The sequence below is a fragment of the Rhinolophus sinicus genome, chromosome 2 (genome assembly GCF_057876585.1).
Source record: "Rhinolophus sinicus isolate RSI-liver-muscle chromosome 2, RSI-T2T, whole genome shotgun sequence".
NCBI lineage: Eukaryota > Metazoa > Chordata > Mammalia > Chiroptera > Rhinolophidae > Rhinolophus > Rhinolophus sinicus.
The window spans coordinates 174276959-174298416 of NC_142502.1; the positions used below are offsets into that span (position 1 = coordinate 174276959).

Consider the following 21458-nt stretch of genomic DNA (forward strand, 5'->3'; position numbering starts at 1 on the left):
CTGTGGACACACGGGGCCAGATAACTCTTTTTGGGGGTGGGGGGGAGGTCGGGACTCTTCTGTGCTTTGCAAGATGTTTAGCAGCATTCTTGACCTCTACCTACTAAATTCCAGTGGTAGTTCCTCCCATCCCAGGTCCGTAGCAAGTAAAATTGTCCTCAATTAAGAAGCACTGTCCTGAGCCCAGAGAACCTTTCTCTGTGATACCAGTCTGAGTCCCCAGGAATTCTCCGAATCCCTTACTCTGAGGTTTAGCTATGGAATGGATGGTAAGAGATTTCCAGTCACCTTCCCCCACAAGTCACTCCTCTGTGCATTTCTCCTGCTATGTTAGTGTCATACCCAGCACTCCCTACACATGTGCTCTCTTCCAGTTGCTGCTCTTCCTACTTAGTTGTCAAGTCCAGTCCATTTTTTTCTCCAAAAGCTCACCTGTATCTCTCTCCTCCTTTCCATTCCTATTACCGTTCTTCATTCTGGCCTCCATCATCTGTCACCTGGGCTACTGGAAAAGCCTCCTAACAGGTCTCCTTGTCTCTTGCTTTTCAGTCCCTCCTTCACATTGTCCCAGATTCCTAAAGACAGATCACATGACCACATCATTCCCTCCTCGGAACCTTCAGTAGCTCCCTCTGCCACTGACTATAGCAGGTCAGCAAGCTTTTGCTTAAAGGGTTAGATAGTAAATATTTTAGGCTTTGTAAGCCAAACCGAAAGTATTATGTAAGTATTTATATAACCACTTAAAATACAACCATTTCAAAATGTAAAAACCATTCTTAGCTCATGGACTGTAAAAAAACACACAAAACACACAGGTGGTGAACTGGATTTGGCCATGGGCTATAGTTTGCCCATCTATGGCCTAGTAAGTGAACTTGATGACTATTTATTTATGGCTCTGAAGGATGATGGCCCACACTTCTTTTTCCCACGACATGGCTTCCGTGCTCCCCACGCTGCTCCTTATCCTCCATACACAGCCTCGCGCAGGCCCGGTGCCTTTGTTCACGCACTTTCCTCACCTGGATTGCCCTTCCCGAGCCTTTTCTGTCTATTGAAATTGTACCCCTGAAGATACTCTCAGATGCCACCTCTTCTATGAAACCTTACTCTGTTCCAGAGGGTCAGAGTGAAACCCTTTCCCGGCTCTGCTGCTTTTCCTTTGTACCTCTCCCTAGAGCTGCTTTCATCCTCCTTTGTATGCTAGTTGCATATACACCCACCTGCCCCGGGAGTCTGTGAGCCCGTGGAGTGGACATTGCCCCTTCCTAGCCCCCCAGAACCTTGTGAAGTACAGTAATGGCAGGGAGTATTCTATTGAGCTGGTGTGTGAAGCGTTGTATGTTCATCCTCACCAACCTGTGAAGAGATTCTCATCTCCATTTTATGTGTAAGGAACCTGAGGCACAGAGAGGTTAAGTCAGTTGCCCAACATCACACAGCTAGTAAATGGCAGAGCTGGAACCCAAACTAGATCACTGAACTGCAGAGCCTGGACTCTAACCACTGTATAATATGTAATAGGGACTCAGCAAAAAGAGTGGTGGTGTTGAAGACAGGTGCCATACCTTAATATGCAGGTTTGGCCACCCTGTAGGTAGCATTTACATGTGTCTCATTGAATTTTAAAATATCATTGGGAGGTTCTGGCTGCCTGCCCAATCATTGATTCAGCTGTCTGAGTCAGGACTGTGCTATCCTGGAAGCCTGTCCTCTTTTTTTGTTTCTAATGTGCAGTCAGAGTGTTTGGTATTGGTTTTATAGGGATTTTTCCTTCAACGAGGTCCCTGATCATTTTCCTGAGAACTGGCTTTGAAATCCTGCAGTGAGAACAAATGGGATACCATTTTCAAATAGAGCCGAGCAAACTAGGAGAAACAAACAGAAAGAAGGTAATTCTGGTCTTGGAATTTATGAGCGTCCCTATCTCAAAGTTTAAATTTCAACTTCCCTTTGATCTTTGGATTTATGGTGAGTTTTAGTAGGTTGTTCTTTGTCTCAAGAACTTAATATGCTTTCCTCTTCCACTAAGAAAGATAACTAGACACCTTGCGCCCACCCCCTTTAAGCCTTGGGGTAAGCTTTGTCTTCTATATAATTTAGTTTGACTTAAATAGAGACAGAATCATTTCTGAGGGGATTGAGAAGATTGAGAACCATAACTTTCTACCTATAGCCAACGCTGTGATCACAAAACATCCAGCAGTCTTATAATAGCTGTTTCCTGTCTAGAGCCACTCACCTCCCCCCAACACCTCCCCAAGCCACCACAGTGAGTGACAGGTTATGTGTAAGCACTGAGTTTCCGGAAGTGATGTGGGAACAAGCCAGTGTTAGCCGTCTGTGGAAAGACCTCATGGCAGACTTCTTGGTGGCCTTCCCTTCCAACAGACACACGATAGCTAAATGTGTATGAACGATGATAAGAGAAGAGAGACATCATAAAACTCTTCAGCCCTTCTCACTGGTGTTTAGAAGCCAGGTTTCTCTTTAAAAGCTACACCATACCTAAGCTTGCAGGTAGGCACCTTTGCTAAGATAGGAAAGTCTCTAGGCTTGTTCTTTACCTGTTTCTAATTCACCCCAGAGGGAACCACAACCTGCTTCTTTGCTCACTGCCATGGGGTTGTCTTTCTCATCTCCTCCACCCCTATTCTCCATCATCTGCTCGTTTCCGTCCCTGCTCCTACCTCCCAGCCATCTTAGCTGCTATCATGTTAGGCAGTTATTTTCTCATCTCGCAGCAGGACAGACACTGCAGCGTCAGATAATCCTTTCTCCTTTTACTTCCATGTTTGATGAGACAGCTGCTTTTCTGAGCAGAGCCACTACCAGCGCCAGCTCAAAATAGTATGTGGGGTTTTGGTTTTGGTTGTTTTCTGTTTGTTTGTTTTTCACCTTTTCTTGAAGAAAAAAAAAATACAAGGGCCATTCCTTATACATTCCAGTTCTCTATACATTCACGGTTGCCTTGCCTAAATTTCAGACCTGTAGCTCCTTTCTCCCAGTGTTGTTTTTTCATTTTTGGTTTTTCTGAGAGGGCCTCGGAAAATCAGCAGCAAAGAGGCCAGTTTGTTTAATTTAAATACACTGCAGCAAAATGAAGGTAATTGTCCACACAGGCCATCTGCTACCTGGCAGGTATCCATGAGTCAGAACGATAGAAATGGAGACTAAAGTGTCTCCTTCTGTTACCATGATAACAGCTTAGCTCAGAGTTTTTGTTGGGGGGCGGGGTGTGTGTGGAGGGGAGTGTGCAGTTATCAATGATCCATAGAGGGTACGAACTCTCAAAATCAGGCTTTCTGCCACAAACCTCTGTGGACTTGATTAACTGACTACAATGTGCATTTAAGGAGATTTTTTAAATGCATACCTGTTCCATGAGGGGAAAAAGGAAGGTGGTAGTTTCATGGAGTCCCTACTGTGTGTGGGGCTCGGTGCTGGGGATGCCTACACATGGCCCAGAAGAGTCATGTCATCTTCCTGCTAACGACAGCGCCTTTCCCCTGTGCGCTGGGTCTCTGTGCCGCAGTAGCTGAGTCTCTGTCTCTGCTCAGATGCCAGGTGTGGGGGTCACAGTGTCCTCGGGTCACCTCTGGCATTATCTGTACCTGTTTGGGCTCCCGTATTAGATTTGTGTTCTAGACAAGAGACCAAGTCATAATCCTGTTTCTCACATGTCTCACTCTTATTGGAAACTGGCCGCCTTATCGAAATGATTGACAGTTGACTGTCCTATGGAAAATCATGGGGAGCTTCAGTAGCGAGAAGTCTTGACTGATCCCCATTCCTTCTGGCTCAGACACATGGTGCTACGATCCCAACATGCCTTGGTTTCTCCTAGCGGTTTGAGGCAGTTAGGAGACCCAGGTGCCAGTCTCAACCGTTCTGCTCATTGATTTATGACCTTGTGACCTCTGTTGGGCTCAGTCTCCTCAAATATAAACTGGACGTTGGACTAAAACAGAAGCTATTTTCCTAGGGTCATGATCCCTCTGAAATTATAAGCATAATTTCCGAACTATTTTCTTGGGACGTGACACATAGCTTTCTCAGGTTCTCGGGGTTTTTGCTGATTTATAAGAAGTGAAGAGCCAGCAGACTAGAGAGCTTCTCAAATTATAACATTTCTCTAGCTTTCTATTTCCAGCAGAATTGTTCCCAACGACAAAGGCCCTCTGTGTTCAGAGAACCTGAGTTACAGGGCATTTATTGTGTTTAGTTATTGGTTAGACACGTGATTGGCCTGTGCTGTATTCAGGCCTTTGTTGTAGGTTGTATTACAACAAGATCCAACTGTCCTTACATGAGGAAACCTTAAAACACCAAGGAGCATGTTGCAAAGCGTCCCTGCTTCCCAGGCTAACTGCCCCTCTCCTGGCAGCTGAAACTCACGATTGTTTTATTCCTTCGTTAGTCAACTTACCCCCACCCCCGGAGCCGCCTGACTAGTTCTTCCACCTTTACCAACTTCTGTGTGATTCTCAGGTTCCCCATAATCTTAAAGTCCCCACTGTGATGCTCCCCCTGCAGCCTCCTTCCATGCCCCTCATTCTAGATGGGTCTGTGTTGAGTGGAGTGCTTGGCAGTCTCCATGGGGAGGGCCTGCCTCTTTGAATGTAAAGCCCGCCTGTGCCTTTGAGACAAGGTACAATTGCACAGCTCAGTGCTCCAGCCTGATTCTTAGCGTGTGTATCTGGCCCAGACCTGTCAAGAGGGCAGAGAATGAACAAACCTCACCAGGTTCGTAGGTGTTTGTCAACATGCCGAGGGTGCAGCTCAGGGCTGCAAACACTGTCTCGAACTGTATGTGCTCCTACACTTCAGTTTGTACATGCAAGGAGGCAGTGCGGTCCAGTGGGAGGGGCACTGGGTCCGGGGGCCTGGGTCATTAGAAGGACCTCATTTCAAACTCTGTCGTAAGATAGCGCCATCCTGTGTGTCTCCTCACAGCCTCCACTTGCATGGGGGCCAGAGGAGCAGCATCTCTGCGATTGGCTAAGAAGGAAATCGATTTAGAGTACTTCACAGCTCCTATGCGCCGGGCATTCAGGCGCCGTTTAGCGGGCTCCTCACACGTTGAGTGCAGGGTCTCTCGCAAGGCTGAAGTCAGCTTAAGGCTCAACCACGTGCATGGTTGTTGGCAGATGCCTCGTGGACTGTTGGACTGAGGGCTCTGTTCAATGCTGGCTCATGGCTGCAAGCCGCCCTCAGTTCCTGGCCACCTGGGCCCTTCCACAGGGCAGCTCACGAGATGGCAGCTGGCTGTCTCAGTGCACAAGCAAAAGAGAACGTGTGTGGGCAAGACAGAAGCCACAGTCTCATGACCTTATCTCAAAAGTGACATCCCATCCACCTGATTCATTAGAAACAGGTAGTGCTCCCAGCCCACATTCAAGGGGAGGAAGTGACACAAAAGCGTGACTGGGGGCGGGGGGGTGGGGGGCGGAGGTGTGTGTCATTGGATGCCATCTCAGAGGTCTGCCCGCCACATTTTAGTTATCTAGTTAAAGTAGTTCATACACAGCTTTATCAATGACTGATAAATACTCCCTGGAGATTATTGCCTATTCTGGCTGCGTTTCCCACTTTCCATTACAGAGGAGAAAGGGTTAGAAACGTGATACACCTCATTGTTATTTAACAAATATTTATTACGCATTTACATGTGGTAAGCGCAAAGGTAAGGAAGAGGTGAGATAAATGCTGGTCAGGGTCCTGTGGGAGCCTCTCAGGAAGACCTGATCTCTAACCCTAGGGGAGGTGACAATGAAGCGGACACCTAGGGGACCCACCAGGAGGAGCTGGTCAGATGTCACAGAGGGAGCAGTGCTCCTGGTAGAGAGAACAGCAAGTAGAGGCCTGAAGGCCAGACAGTGCAGTTCTTTCGATAGATTGGAAGAACTGTTGCCAGTCCTTTTGCTTTCTCTGTCTGAACCACCCACTGTATACGTCATCCAAGGTCAGCCCCGGTCTCCAGGCCTTCGTGAACCCTCAGCCGCAGGCCTGGCTAAAGCACATGCACATCGATTGGCTGTGACTCGTGTCTGTCCCAGGACCTTTGGCATTTACTGGCCTCCTGGGATGCCAACATGTTAGTGCTGTGCTGGAACCAGCATTCAGTGGGCTCCTGACAGCTCCGCCTTAGCATTGTTTTAATCCAACATGACCCTAAAATCAAGGGCTGGAGTTTGAGGTCCATGGGGAAAATTGTGCCTTCACAGTGCTCCTAGCTCTTCTCTTTCTACTGCTCTGAACAAAGACAACTTCTGGAGTCTGGTTTCTATCTTCATCAGAAGGCATGTCCTGGGCAACAGTCCCAGGAAGGGGGCCTGATTATTTTCAAGCCAGTGGTAGGCAGTAAGTTTCATTTCCTGACCTTAGATTGTAGTCACATGTGGCTCTTCAGCCCTGCCCGTCCCTCTGGCCTCATCCCCCATCATCATCTTCCTTTAAAATATTTGCAAAGGTTCAGTTTCATGTTCTTAAAAAGCAACTATTTGCTCGTCTCGGTTCTTGCAGCTCTGACGTCCAGTCCTTCAGCAGTGGTGCTTAGCCCAGATGTCACTGAGGGACATGTATTGAGTGCTTGCCATGTGCTTAATGTGGGGTTTGCCCTCTGGGACAACCGATAGCTGTCCCACAGTGAAGTGAGTGTGAATTTCACAGGCCACACACTCAGACCAAAAGAATTTTTTTTTTTCTTAACTGGGCTTAATTTCTCTCTCGAATGCTCATTGTCTGAGCTGGACATTTCCAGGCAAACTCTGAAGCCAGGCCCTTCAGAGGTTCTCATGTCCCTTCCTGTGCCTGAGATTGGTACCACGCCTTGGGGACTTACGCGGGGTCTGTGGTGTCAGGGGAGGATTGTCCAAAGCTCCAGCTTGATCGGTCCTTTGCTTGTGGACAGGCCTGGTTCTCACAGGCAGCAGCCCTGTTCTGTGGCTGAGGCTTCTGAATTCATAGGTTTCCCCAGCGTCCAGGGTCCTCAGTGGATCTCACTGGGGTTCTAACTCTTACATAGTTGATAGACAGCGTCAGGCTCTTTATCTCTCCCAGTATCAGCCTGTGGGAAAACCATCAGCTGCTGGGGTGCATGGTCCGTCCTTGAGGCTGCTCAGGCAACCCAGACAACGATCTTTATTCTGGTCCCCTCAGCCCTCAGAGGCCCAGGAGAGGCGGTGTCCACCGGTTCCATGCTTTCCTGCGTCCCAAACTGTGCTGGCTCATAGGACCCCCTGCAAAGCCAGGCCTCTGCATCAGACTATCTTGCCCTTTTTGTGGCTTCTCGCACCTTTCTCCCGGTTTCCATATCTAGTTTGGATTTGGACTTAAACTGCTAGATCTGGCTGTTTGTAAGCACTCTTCAAACTAGAATGAATTGTATGCTTTATTATTTCCTCCCTCTCCCATAAAAATGGCCAACAAGCAAGGGTGATGGTAATTAGAGGATAAACGGTAGAGGTGGTTCCCCAAAATGCAATATTAATATGTGCTAATGTTATCTAGCCAAAACAGGATTCCTAAAGTGTTGATAAATTAGTTGGGGAGAAAAGATAGATACCCTGAAAAAGTAAATAATAATAAATGTTTTATAACCACTGACAAAAATAGAAGAACGTATTTCACAAGATAGAACATGTTTAATTGTCAATGGAAAATGATTATAAAAGTTAAGCAGTAGTAAAACAATAAGCAAAAAGAGATTTTGTAGTATTCCATTATTTGGCTAAGCTACATTTTGTTCATCCATTCACCAGTCGGTGAACTTTTGGGTTATGTGCTCTTTGGGGCTATTAAACTATTGCTAATGAACATTTGTGTACTAGTTTTGAGAGGACACATATTTTCATTTCCCTTGGGTACATACTCGGGAGTAAATTTGCTGGATCATATGGTAAGTTTATATTTAACATTTTAGGAAACTGCCTAACTGTTTTCCAAAGTGGTTGTACCATTTTACAGTCCATCAGCAGTGCACAAAGGTTTCCGTTTTCCCACATCCTTGGTATTCTTCTTGATTGTAGCTTTTCAGTGAGTAAGTGGTATCTCATTGTGATTTCAGTTTTCGTTTCCCTAATAACTACTCATGTTGAGTATTTTTTCATGTGGATTATTAGCCCATTTGTACATCTTCTCTGGTGAAATGTCTATTCAAGCCTTTGTTTTGTGATTGGATTGTTTATCTTCTTATTATTCAGTTGTTCTTTATATGTTCTGGACACAAGTTTTTTTCTTTCTTTAGTTTGTATTTAGTTCCGCATTATGTAACTATAATTGCCATATAAAATTGTAATACACTTAAAGTGTACATTGTGTTGATTTGATATACATATATGTGATGAAAGCATTCCCCCCATCCAGTTAGTTAACAAATCCGTCTCCTCACATGTATATCTTTTTTGTGTAAGAACATGTAAGTTTTACTTTCAACAAATATCAATTATACAATGCAGTGTTGTCAGCTATACTCACCATGTTATACATTAGATCCTCAGACCTTATGCATCTTATAGCTGAAAGTTTATGTCCTTTGACCAGCATCTTCCTATTTCCCCCTGCCTCCTAGCCCCCCCGCAGTTACATTTCTACCTTCTGTTTCTATGAGTTTGACTTTTTTTTAGATTCTACATGTAAGCGATACCATACAGTATTTGCCTTTTTATGTCTGCCTTATTTCACTTAGAATAATGCACTCAGGGTCCATCTATATTATCATACACAACAGGGTTTCCTTTCTCTAAAATTATTTTGCTAAATACTATTGTACATACACACCACATCTTTATTCATTCATCCACTGATAATACGCTTACAAGGTTGTTTTCCTATCTTAGCTATTGTGACTAATGCTGCAGTAAACATGGGAGTATAGGTGTCTCTTCAAGATCCTGTTTTCATTTTCTTTGTATATCTACCCAGAAGTGGGGTTGCTGGATCATATAGTAGTTCTATTTTTAATTTTTAAAGGAACCCCCATAATGTTTTCCATCGTGGCCGCACTAATTTCCATCCCCACCAATAGTGCACAAGGGTTCCTTTCCTCTGTGTCCTCACCAACACTTGCTATCTCTTGTCTTTTTTATGATAACCATCCTAACAGGTGTGAGGTGATATCTCACTCTGGTTTTGATTTGCATTTTCCTGATGATTAGTGATGTTGAGCCTTTTTCATGTACCTGATGGCCATTTGTATGTCTTCTTTAGAGAAATGTGTACTCAGTTCCTCTGCCCATTTTTTAATCAGATTGTTTGTTATTTTGCTATTGAGTTATGTGTCCTTTATATGTTTTGGATATTGACTCCTTATCACATATATGATTTGCAAATATTTTCTCTCATTTGGTAGGTTGCCTTTTCATTTTGTTGATGGTTTCCTTTGCTGTGGAAAACTTTTTAGTTTGATGGAGTCCCACTTTTTTATTTTTGCTTTTGTTACCCTTGCTTCTGGTGCCAAATCCAAAAAGATCTTTGCACAAGTTCTTTATCAGATATAATTTGCAAATAATTTTCCCAGTCTCTGGCTTATCTTTTTATTTTTCTCAGTGGTGTCTTTTTATAATAGTTTTATTGAGATATAATTTACATACTATCCAATTTACCCTTTTACATTGTACAATTCAGTGGTTATTAATTTATTCAGTGTTGTGCAACCATCACCACAATCAATTTTAGAACATTTTATCACCCCAAAAAGAACCCCATACGCATTAGCACTCACTCCTCGATTCGTCACAAGTTTCCCAGCCCCAGACAAACACTGATCGACCTTGTGTCTCTATTCTGGACATTTCATATAAATGGAATCAAACAATATGTTGTCTTTTGTAACTGGCTTCTCTTACTTAGCGTATTTTCAAGATTCATCCATGTTGTAGCACCAGTACTTCCTTCCTTTTTATTGCCGAACCCCATTTCATTGTAAGACTCTACCACTTTTCATTTAAATCATTCATCAGTTGATGAATATTTGGATTGTTTCCACTTTTCTGGCTGTTACGTATAATGCTATGAACACTTGCGTACAAATTTTTGTGTAGACATATGTTTTCATTTCTCTTGGGTATATACACATAGGAGCAGAATTTCTGGGTCACATTGTACTCAACATTTAACCTTTTGAGGAACTGCCAGATTATTTTCTAAAGCAGCTGCACCACTTTATATTCCTATCAGCAGCTTATGAGGGTTCCACTTCCTTGTCACCACTCGTTGTCATCTGTCTTTTTTATTATAGCCCTCCTGATGGGTGTGGAATGGTATCTCATTGTGGTTTAGACTTGCATCTCCCTGATGGCTAATGATGTTGAACGTGTTTTCCTGTGCTTATTGGACACTTGTGTTATCCTCGGAGGATGTCTGTTCAGGTTCTTCGCCCGCCTTTAAATTAGGTGACTTGTCCTTTTATTATTGACTGTAAGAGTTCTTTATATAGTCTAGATACAAATCCCTTATCAGATATAGGATTTGTAAAAACTTTCTTCCATTCTGTGAGTTGTCCTTTTACTTTTTTTCTTTTTTAATTTTTATTGGGGAATATTGGGGAACAGTGTGTTTCTCCAGGGTCCATCAGCTCCAAGTTGTTGTCCTTCAATCCAGTTGTGGAGGGTGCAGCTCAGCTCCAAGTCCAGTTGCCGTTTTGAATCTTAGTTGCAGGGGGTGCAGCCCACCATCCATGAGGGAATTGCACCTGCAACCTTGTTATTGAGAGCTTGCTCTAGCCAACTGAGCCATCTGGCCACCCCTCCGGAAGCTCAGTGGCAGCTCGTTGTCTTCAATCTAGTTGTGGAGGGCGCAGCTCACTGGCCCTTGTGGGAATCAAACTGGCAACCCTGTTGTTCAGAGCTCGCGCTCAAACCAACTGAGCCATCCGGCCGCCCCAATTACTTTCTTAAAGATGTCCTTTGAAAAAAAGTTTTTAATTTTGATGAAGTCCAATTACCCATTTTTTTCCTTTTGTAGCTATGCTTTTTGCCTAATCTTTTCTTCTAACGGTGTTATAGTTTCAGTTCTTATGTTTAGTATGATCCATTTTGAGTTAGTTTTTACACATAATGTGTAAGATAAAGGTCTAAGTTCATATTTATTTGTATCATGGAAAGACGTCAAAAAATATGCTAAGTAATAAAAGCAAATTGCAAAGTGATATGTGCAGAATGATGCCATTCATGCAAAATTTAAAAGCACGAAATATCATATATTATTCAGAGTTACATATGATACATAGGTAAGGAGTCCCACACCAGTCTTTGATAATGGTTGCCTCTGAAAGGATAAGGTGAGGGGACTGGGGCTGGAAAGAATTGGTGGTGAAAGGGGTCTTCGGATTTATCTGCAGTAAATTGGACACAGTATCAACAATTATCAATTCAGGTGGTATGTTATACTTTTTAACTTTCTGTATTTTTTAAATTTCTCAAACTAAAACACACACACACACATCAAAGTAGGAACTATGTATGGAGAACAAAGTGTTTCTGTGTAGTCCAGCGCCCACACTGGTCACGGCATTGAGGTGAGGCTTTGTGCATGCAGCCTGTCAGCCTGTTCGGGCTGATTCCGTTTGTATGTGGGGTTTCTGAGCTAGATCCCAAAAAGATCATGATCTTCATTTGAACTCATTTGCACACTTTGGCTTATATTTTCCCAGTTTTGCTGCCACAGAAAAGCCCAGTCTATCGGCCATACTCAGCTGCTCTTGCTCTGAAGGGCAGTAGAGCCCAAATCTCAGTGGGCTCCCTCTCACTAGTGTTTCCATGTTATCCCATTGCTCCATGCTTTCTCCAAAACTACAGCAGAGCTTTGACAAGTAAAGTTCAGTTTCCAGTAAACACGTGTCCATTCTCACCTAGTCCCTGCAGGATGACCCACAAAAGACCTCGCTGTGGGTGTTGGACATGTGCAATGTGACAGTCCAGATGTCCCAGCTCCTGGGAAACAGCCGGCCGCTGAGCTCCTGACACACAAACGCAGGCGCATGTGCCAGGCGGTCTGGAGCTACAGAGGGGCAGAGGACACAACTTCGCCCTTGAGGGGGAAGGGGTTATTCCAGCATCTCCCACTGACGAGCTATATAGCCTGACATGAAGCTCTTACTCTTGCATCCTTGTTTTTCTCCTATAAAGTGTGTACAAAAATATATGCCCTTTATACTCACAAGGTATTGTGAGGATCAAATGAGATGATGTCCATGAATGTGTCTGCAAACAAACATGGAAGATGTGTGTGTCTTATTTCCCACTGTGTCACCCCACCCCTCTCACATCCTTGACCCAGCTCTGCTCAGTCTGTCCGCCTGAAAGTCCTCTGCTTTCCCTCCCACTTTGAGTCTATTCTTACGGTGTTCTCTCTCCCTCTTCTCCCTCCTCCCGTAACCCTCTCCCCCTCTCCCTTTCTTTTTTCTTTTTCTTCCTCTCTCCAGTCCTGGAGGCAGCCTGACTCCTTTCTTTCAAACGTGATAGTGCAGTGCATTGCACCACGGAGCTGAAGCCCTGTCGCTGTCTCAGACTGACCAGGAAAAAGGACTCTCCCCTTCTTTAAAGACATAAGATACCTGAGATAACATATTTTGTCTCTTTGATTCTCCCAGGCTCAGGCCACAGGATCGCCACAGACATCACCCACTCATGGAGGCGGCCACCCAATGCCCATGCCCGTCCGCTCCACTTCCGCTGGCTCCACACCCACTCATTGTCCACAAGACCCGCTGAGCGGCGTCGGAGGAGACATGCAGGAGGCCTTTGCACAAGGTGAGTTTGGGAGCAGAGTGTGAGGAGAGCTGAAGGGCTTTGTAGACAGAGTCAAGATTCTTACTTTCTGATATTCTGCGTGCTTAGTTTTAAATGATCAGATTTTTATTTGTGATATAAATAAGTCAAGTGCAGAACCGTTCTCATTAGGTGGGCTGGTCTCTAGCGGGAGGTCCTCAGGCTTGGTTGTGCAAAGAACAGGCCTCCTGGGCTCCTGGGCTCTTTCTTCCAGGTTGTGAGAAGTGCCTTGTCCTTTGGGCTTTGCTTCCTCCAGAGGAATTGGATGGAATAATTCCCAGAATCATGTGCTTGCCCTGGAAACGCTTTAAAGGAAGCCTGAGCAGGAAGAATAGCTCTCTAAGTAGGACCTTGCTGAAGACACATCAGCATGGGCTTGCCACAGCCGTCTAGGGAGCGAGCAACCAGCAGTGATACGGAGTTGGGGGAAGACGACGCGGCCAAGGATGTATTGTTGGGGTGGAGACAAAAGCCAGGGAGGCAATAATGCTGGAGAGTGAAGTCCGGCCATAGGCCAAGGAGCCCCTTGGATCAATCCTTGCTCTGGAACCCAGCTCTTTGGATTGTGGCTAAGAAGCGTGGAGTTGACAGGGTCCTGCTCTGCGGGGAGAGAAGAAGAGGGAGGAGAGCAATAGACTTGGGTACCTGGTGCTCCTGATGTGCCTGGAGCTGTGGGGCTGCCGCAGCCCCTGCTCCCCTTCGGTGTTCCGCCCCGTGTCCAGGCCTGGCGGACTGAGCCGTTTGCTCCGCTCTCTCTCCCGCACGCCCGCGCACCCACCCGGCATCACCCTCTGCTCTCACTCTTCTCAGGTACGAGGAGAAACCTCCGCAATGACCTACTGGTGGCTGCTGACTCCATCACCAACACCATGTCGTCCCTGGTGAAGGAGCTCCACTCAGGTGAAGCCCAGAGCTCCCACCCACACCCTGCTCGCTTCCTCCCCACGTGCTGAAACGTCCTCACAGAGCACACACACCACCTCATTTCACCACTCAGTCTTTTTGCCTTCTAGGAACACACGGGATGCCTTCACCCAGAGAGCCCTTTCCCACGCATGATCACATAGAGATCCTTACACATTTCAGTTTCTCTTAAGAGTACACCTTATGGAGCAAACACCACTCAGAATGTAAGAGATTCAGACTAACTACAGCGAGGCCCCATCCTCACTTAATGTGCCTTCCACCTGTGCCCCATCCACAGCTGCTCTTTCCCCAGGCCTGACCGAAGCTTTCCTGGATGACTGCAACCGAATCAGCCACAAAAGCTTCTGGACTTTCTCCCAGCTGCCTTTCTGCTCTCTCCTATTTGATTTGGTCTTGAAACCCTATTCTCTCCTTTTGTCCATGACTAGGCTCTGATTTCACTTGAAGTTCATGACCTGCGTCTGTTGCTTCCTTCCCTCCTCATGTTCAGCCTCATCTAGGACTTCTTTCTCAGTCTCTCCTTCATATAGTTCTTTCAGTGATTTTTCCAGAGACCCTTACCTCATGGCATTTTTCCCCTTCTATAAAACCCAGGAAAAAGAGGGGGAAAAAAGGCCATTCCCATAGCATCATATCTTTAAGAATCCCTATGAATCCATCAGGTTTGTAGCTGCCAGATATATACTGATTTTTTTTTTTTGCAGTGGTCAGATACTCATGTTACGTATTAAACAAGTAGGTTCCTTTCCTACATGATACGTATTATCCTTTCCTACATGTTACGTATTAAACAAGTGGGTTCCTTTCCTACATGATGTAGGTTCCTTTCCTACATTCATACAGATGGCCCCCTTGTTTCTTTTCACTTAATATAGTACTTTTAAATGCCTTGAAGTAGTTTAACAAGGTTATTAAATAAAAATATAAAGCAATTTTCCCATGAACTATTCAAACACATACACTTATTCAAACACATACATTCAAATCATCAGTCCATGTTCCTAGGGAAGGCAAGCCTGGGTCATTCTTCGGACCGCCATAGGACAAAGCACACACCTTTCGTGTTATGGGACCAGACCAGGGTCTGATCCATGGCTTTGCTGTCCAATCTGCCTATTTTCATTTAGAAGAGAAAAAGTGTGAGGCCTAGATTGTTTTTTCCAATACATTTAAGATAAGGTGCCAGTTCTCCTGTGCAGGGAGTGTTATGGTGACACTGTCCCCATTTTGGTACCATTTCTTAGTCCCCTTCAGAAGCACTGCCCCCTCCATACACACAGGTAAATAGAACAGTTGACTGCCTTTGAGGTGACTTCACAACTGATTAGAAAGTGCCTTCCCCAGCATAGCTCCTCACATTTCAGATTCCAGAAACCCCATATTTAGAGGGAATTTCTTAGGGGATTTCAGGTCATAGAATTAACCACACTTGTGCTGCGTGGCGACTTCTTAGGGTTTATGCAAAATAAGTGGTTCACAAAGTCATCACACTAGGATGAGAGTTCACTAGACATCATTAACACAGAGTGCAGACCAAACGTCTTCACAAAAACTTAAACTTTAGGGAGATCCTTGGGAACCTCTCATAGTAGGAAAGGCTGGCTTTTAAAAAATCAACGTGATGTACTGGGAAGGTACCTTAAAGATCACAGTGTCCAGTCCCCTTGCCTTAGAAATGCAGTGAGTGATTAGCAGAAAGGGGATGTGCCTAAAGCTGTGTAGCTCAAAGGGGTGAAGCTGGCCGTAGGATTTAGGTCTTAGGAGCATGAAGCCGACGCTCGCCCGCGTATCCCCACATAGGACAAGATGTCAAATCTGCAGTCCCGTGAGGGCCCCTTTCACTCATGCTCTACTCTCTCAAGCGCTGAAGTCCATACATCGATGTGGACTGAGTCCACACGGGCACAGTATCGCTATAAAATGCAGAAATAAACTCCCTTTACACGTGAGCCCGCCAGGTTCTCAGTGAAGGGAAGAGCCTCACCCACCACCAACACATTTCTACTCTCTCTCTGGAGGTTTCTGTTAGGATGAGATTAGATATTCAGATTATCTTTACATATATTCTATACAGTAAGGACACGCCATTTATAACCCTAGCTTGCCCTCCTCTTTTTTGAAAGATTTTCACAAATAATAGAGCCGTAGAGTTGGGTAGGATCTTAAAAGTCATTTCTCCAGCTTGCCTCCCAAGATAAAAGTACTCTGGTTGAATACGTCTGGTGAGCTCATTCATTGGGCAGGTCTCCCTCATCGGGGAGCCGAAATCTGCCTTTCTGTAACCAATTTATTGTCATTCAACCCTCTAAAGCTACGCAAAGTTCAATCCTCCTCTTTATGTTGCCTTTCAAGTATTTGATGGCAGACAACATGGCTCCCCCTAAGCCTTCTCCTCTTTAGGCAACTCTTCGCAGTTTCTTCAGCCATTCCTAATGTGATGGGGTTTTCACTTTACCGTCCTGCTTGCCCACACCGGGATGCAGCCGAGTATTTCAAAGCCCCAATTCAAAGTGAGTTCCCAGGGCTGAATACACTTCTCCTTATCATGGGGGGGTCTTCTCCCTGCAGAGCACAGTGAACTGTGACCTCCCTGAGCAGGCCCCTTGAAAGCAACCTTAGATGGCATTTGTTTGTTCCCCCACATAGCCACATTGCACTTTTCAGTCATTTTAAGATTGTTATCAGCTAAAACCTCTTGGTTGGCTGGTTGGTTGGTTGGTTGGTTTTTACGGAAGACAGTTAATCTAGGTATTCCTCACCATGCACCTTTATGGTTGCTTCCTTTAACCTGAATGTAAGATATTACATGTATCCCAGGTGGATGTAATCACTTTAGGGAAAACAGGCATAGAGAAGCGGCAGCCACCCCCACCCCAGTCACCAGGGAAGCCAGCAGCAGGGACATCGGACTGGTCTGCTTCTATGGGCTCAGGACTTCTGGGTAGTGCTGGGGCGTGGCCCTCACAGGGTGCAGACTAGATGAGTGGAGGCATCCTTGGAGGCTGTAGCCATGAGCCGTCAGCTAGGGTTCATCCCAAACCTCCCAAGTTCCTCCCTTCACCCCCTTCTGTGCTTGTCCTGTACTGAAGGGTCACGGGCCTCCTTGGACTTGTTTTCACAGCAGAGGAAGGTGCACAGGAAGAAGAAGAGAAGATGCAGAATGGGAAAGACAGAGGTAAAGGCAGCTCAAGAGGACCCCTAGTTTGAATGGGAGCCAGAGCCATCTAGCCTTTGGATGAAATCCCCCTGTCCCTTTTGTTTCTGCTTTCCTTCCTGCTGCTACCTTCCCGAAAGCTTTCAAATCCCCCCCCCCCACAGTTCCTTCTACCTACTTTTCCCAATGGACCGTCAAGTTTTTCCATAGAGGTGGTAGTGTCAATGGATCAACAAAGCTTCCTGATTTCTGATACTCTGATAGATGGTTGGGATACAGGATGTAGATACAAGTAAAACAAAACATGACCTATCACCTCAAGGAGTTTATAATATATAGTTTGGAGAGCAAGACTAAGATACGCAAAATAAACAGGAGATAGAGTGGCAGGGAAAGTCAGTCATCAAACTTTGAGTATATGATTATAAATATAAGAACAGAGGGAGTCTGCAAAGGAAGAGATTATTGCAGGCAGAATAGCCGAATGGTTTTGTGGCTTCAAAGAAGAATGAAAAGCAATGAAGAGAGGTGTCAGCAAAGGAGAGTGCAGGCAGACCTTGGAAATATTGCAGGTTTGGTTCCAGACCACCACAATAAAGCAAGTATTGCAGTAAAGCGAACCATAATCTTGCTCGTGGAGGGTCTTGACTTCAATGTGTAAAAAACACATATCTGTGAAGCACAATAAAGCAAAATGCAATAAAACGAGGTCTGCCTCTAATGCCTTCCTAGTCTTATCGTATATAAAACCTACTTAATACTTACTATATGTGAAGAGCTGTGCTAGATGATTTCCATGTATAATCTCATTTAACCCTTAACAACCCTGTGAGATATATAATATTCCCATTTTACCGATGAGGAAATAGGCTCAGAGAAATTTAGATCATGTTGCTATTAAGTAGCAGATATTGGGTTTGAACTGGATCTTTCTGACTCCAAATTTCATGTTAGAACCGTGCCTGGCGCGTAATGGGATGTCAATAAATTAACAAATCTAAAGAAATAAACAGGGTGATGTGCTCTATAGAGAGCACGTTGTCAGGGAGAGAAATGGAGTGCTGTCCCAAGGCACTGATGGCATGGAAGTTCCCTGTTGGCTGCTCTGCACTTAACATACCCCCTCCTGTTTGATATCATAGTCCCGTGAGGGAAAGATTCGAGACAAGGCTCAGGGCGGTTAAAGAACTTGCACAGGTAGTAAGTGGCAGAGCCTGGATTCAACCCAGGTTTCTCTAACTCCAACGCCCATGTTTTAGTCTGAGCAGACGAGAATACTAAGTGAGGTGAAGAAAGGAAGGATGGAAAGATAACAGTACAGGCAGGGAATCTGTGATGGGAAAGAGGAAGCACCATGGTATGGGGGGCGGGGAGGTCTACAGTGTTGTTTGCGCCCATAGGGGCTAGTGTGGAGAACAGGGAGGGTTTTGGAGTGTCAGCAAGGGCACTGAAGTTGCAAAGGAATAAACTGGGAGGGGAGGAAGAATATCCCTCAGGTCTGAAATCATCTAGCGAGCCAGACCAAGGCCTGGGAGACAGTGGACCAGAGCTGTGATGAGTTGATGAGGAGGACACATTTGGCATGGATGTCAAAAGGTCAGAAGTCAAGGGCAGTGGTGTGGGAAACGTCTAGAAATGCTACAAAGAAACGTAGGGAAGCCTACTTCCCTGTGCCCATAGGAGACTGGAAGAAGGCAGGAGGGTGCGTAGTGCAAGAGGTGAAGAGGAGATACACAAAGATAAATTTACACTTATGTAAACACATGCTCCAAACACAAGCACTCATGCACACACACAATCCAGCCAGATCCTGGCATCTGTGTGGAATGTTCTTGGCTGAAGATGTAACAGCTGCTGCTTTGGCCTCTCTTCCCATATACGCTCCCTTCCCCAATAGCTTTTCCCATGGCCTCTCCTCAGCCTGCCTCCACTCCCCCAAAGCACACAGAGGGCTCTGTCCTGACCACCGGAGCCTTTTCCTGACCATGGACGCCAGCCCTTAGTCCTGGGTCCCGTCTGAGGCAGGCTGCCTCCCACATATAGCCTGGGATGGTTTCCTTTGCCTGGTGTCCCTTCTCTTTACACCTGTGTTGCCCTATCAGCATCTCTTCTTTCTGTCCCTCTTGCTCTTAGTATCTCCTCATGTCTCTTTCAGTGCATATACCAGAGTTGCTGTATGTCTGTGTGAAATCTTTTTGTGAGAATGCCTGAATTTCTATTTCTGTGGTTTTTAGGTGTCATCCCCGAGGGGAAGAGTGTTAAGAGTTGGGGTGAGACATGGATAGGGCGTTTTAAAAAACGTTTGACTTTCAACATTATAAAGGTCCTAGGATATGTCTCTGTAGCTAAAACGTAGCTGTTATGTGGGTGTAGTTCTAAAACCAAGTTTTTAATGGACTGACTGGAATCTCTGCCATGATCTGGGCATGAGATTTTACTACCAACTGCAGTAGCTCCTGTCACATAGGCATTCAAGAGCAGTGACTGTCAACCAGGGAGAGAGAGAAAAGATTTGCTTCTTTGGGGTTGAAATCATGCTGACAGAATATAAACACATCTTGGTCAGCACCCTGTCAGGCAAACAGAGCTCAATGCAGAAACCTTGAGAACCAAATGGACACTTCTGAAGAATTCATGACGGAGCCAGACTTCCCAACCACATTCGCCCCCCAGGCCTCTACCTGCCCACCTTGGCTGTCTGTCTGGCTGCGTCCTGGGGAATGCTTCTGCTCTGCTGGGGTACCGTTCCTATTTGGCATCCCCTCACCCCGTACCTTGGGTGCTGAGCACTTGTACCCAAGACTACACAGATGAAACAGATGAACAGACTTTCCCTCACTCCTATCACCTCAGAGCCCCGAATGTGTCTCAGCTGCTCCAAGCCTCATTGTTTGCTCTTGTGTTCTTCCGAATCGCCTCTCCCAGAACCTGCCGTCCACGGTGTGGGAGCTGTGCATGAGTTTGCACACTTAACACTGCTGCATGTCTGGTAGACTGGTGGCAGTGGCCCTCTGTGAGAACAGACACACGCGTTTGAGGGGCCAGGCAGTGTCTATGGTTCCGGGGTGAGCAAGAGTATGATTTTGCATTCCCAAGCAGATATGTGTGCAGGAAGGAAATACTGCGCTTATCAAAGGTTAATTCATTTTCACCTTGTTCACTTTCAAGACCAGCTGGCCTGTGCCCCCTGATGTAAATCGTTTTAAGGTGGCTTTGGTGCCTTTTAGTGTTAGTATTGCCTTCTCCTGAGAGGCACGTGTCTCCGTGGCTGTTTTATGTAGGATGCAGGTGCCAGTTATAGGTAGTATGACCCTCCCCCATTTTCATTCCTGGTCGGGAAAGTCGGCCTCCAAGGAACAAGGGGAGAGGCAAGTCCAGAAGCCCCCGGGTGCAGCGGTCAGGGAAGCCCCTGGGAGAAGATCCAGGGTGGTGAGAGGACCCTGGGTGTGAACTCAATGTGTTGTTTGTCTGTGCTGCACAGGTTAGCGGAGGAGCCAGGAGAGAGAGGAAGAGCGGTGAGTACAGAGCGTTCTCTGCTTTCCCACAGCCCTTTCCCTTCGTGTTCCCTTCCCTTTGTTTCCCTCCTTTCTTCAGTGATACCTCCCAAGCCAGAGCCGTCCTAACAGATGGAGACCCAAGTTAGGGTTTTCTTTAAAGAGCCCAACTGCACCCCTTCCCTTTGCCCGGCCCCGCCAGTATAGCCACCCAGCTTGGGGCCCTGTGCTGAGCCTGGGTCTGGGCCTCAGGCAGGGCTTGGTGTCAGCTGTGCTGGGACGCAGTTGACAGACCAGAACCTGCTGGCTGGACCGCCTTGGGATCAGCCCTCAGAGGTGGGCTGAGAGCTGCCCACACCCTGGGGCTGCCTCTGCCTCCTAGCTGCTGTTCTCCCAAGGTCAGGGTCATTTCTCTCTGGGGAGCCAAACCACAGCCAGCATGCCCCTGAGGTTCCGTCACCCAGAGCTGTAACCTGCTGCAGTTCCTCACCACACACCTATTTCTGTCGTGCAGCATCACTCTGACTATAATGCCAACCAAGCCGTTTGCCATGGCACATGGCCAAGCTGCACCTTCTCTCTTCCAAAACTATTTTTAAAAGTACAGGTTTCCCCACAGGCAACTGCCCATTGCCTTTAGGAATTAGTCTTTCACATTCTTCCATCTCAGGACCTTAACTCTTACCTAGTTCCATTTCCAAGATATTGCAGTTTCTGAGCATGCTCGCTAAAAGGAAGGGACAAAAGTATTTGGACAACCAATCTGTTCCAGAGAAGAGTTTTGTCGAGGATAAGATGCCTTTAGTGCAGCCTTGAGATTTCTCTTTAGTTTTCCATCTTTTCTTCCCTCCTCTTCCCCACTTCTTGTGTTTAAAAAGTTTGGCTATCTTCCTTAGTTACAAATCTTCCAGGCAAAAAAGCCAGGGCTGCAGTCCATGATCCAGAAAAGAAACTACCAGACCCTTCCAAGAATCTCATCCTGGAGCAGCTTCCGGGCCTTTTCCTGGCACCCCCGGCCCCCATCTGCACCAGGTCCTTGAAGGGCTCTGTTCTGCTGGCACCCTGGGACCTGCCGGCTCTGAGCTTGCACTGAGTCAGGGATCCTGCAGG

General features: G+C 46.0%; 1 protein-coding gene across 18 annotated transcripts in view; it reads left to right on the plus strand.

Annotated features, from left to right (window-relative positions):
• DTNB (dystrobrevin beta) overlaps positions 1 to 21458 on the plus strand; it is a 189154-nt gene that overhangs the window by 166439 nt on the left and 1257 nt on the right. For 5 of the 18 annotated variants that reach the window (XM_074331771.2, XM_074331772.2, XM_074331776.2 and 2 more), the window contains 5 exons: positions 12596 to 12755; positions 13584 to 13673; positions 16184 to 16210; positions 16822 to 16875; positions 20336 to 20369. In XM_074331771.2, coding sequence (XP_074187872.1) covers positions 12596 to 12755; positions 13584 to 13673; positions 16184 to 16210; positions 16822 to 16875; positions 20336 to 20340 — 336 coding nt within the window. In that variant the 3' untranslated portion in view covers positions 20341 to 20369. Of the gene's footprint in view, positions 1 to 12595; positions 12756 to 13583; positions 13674 to 16183; positions 16211 to 16821; positions 16923 to 20335; positions 20370 to 21458 lie in introns of those variants that run through there. The other 13 variants (XM_074331774.2, XM_074331779.2, XM_074331773.2 and 10 more) reach the window with 5 other exon arrangements.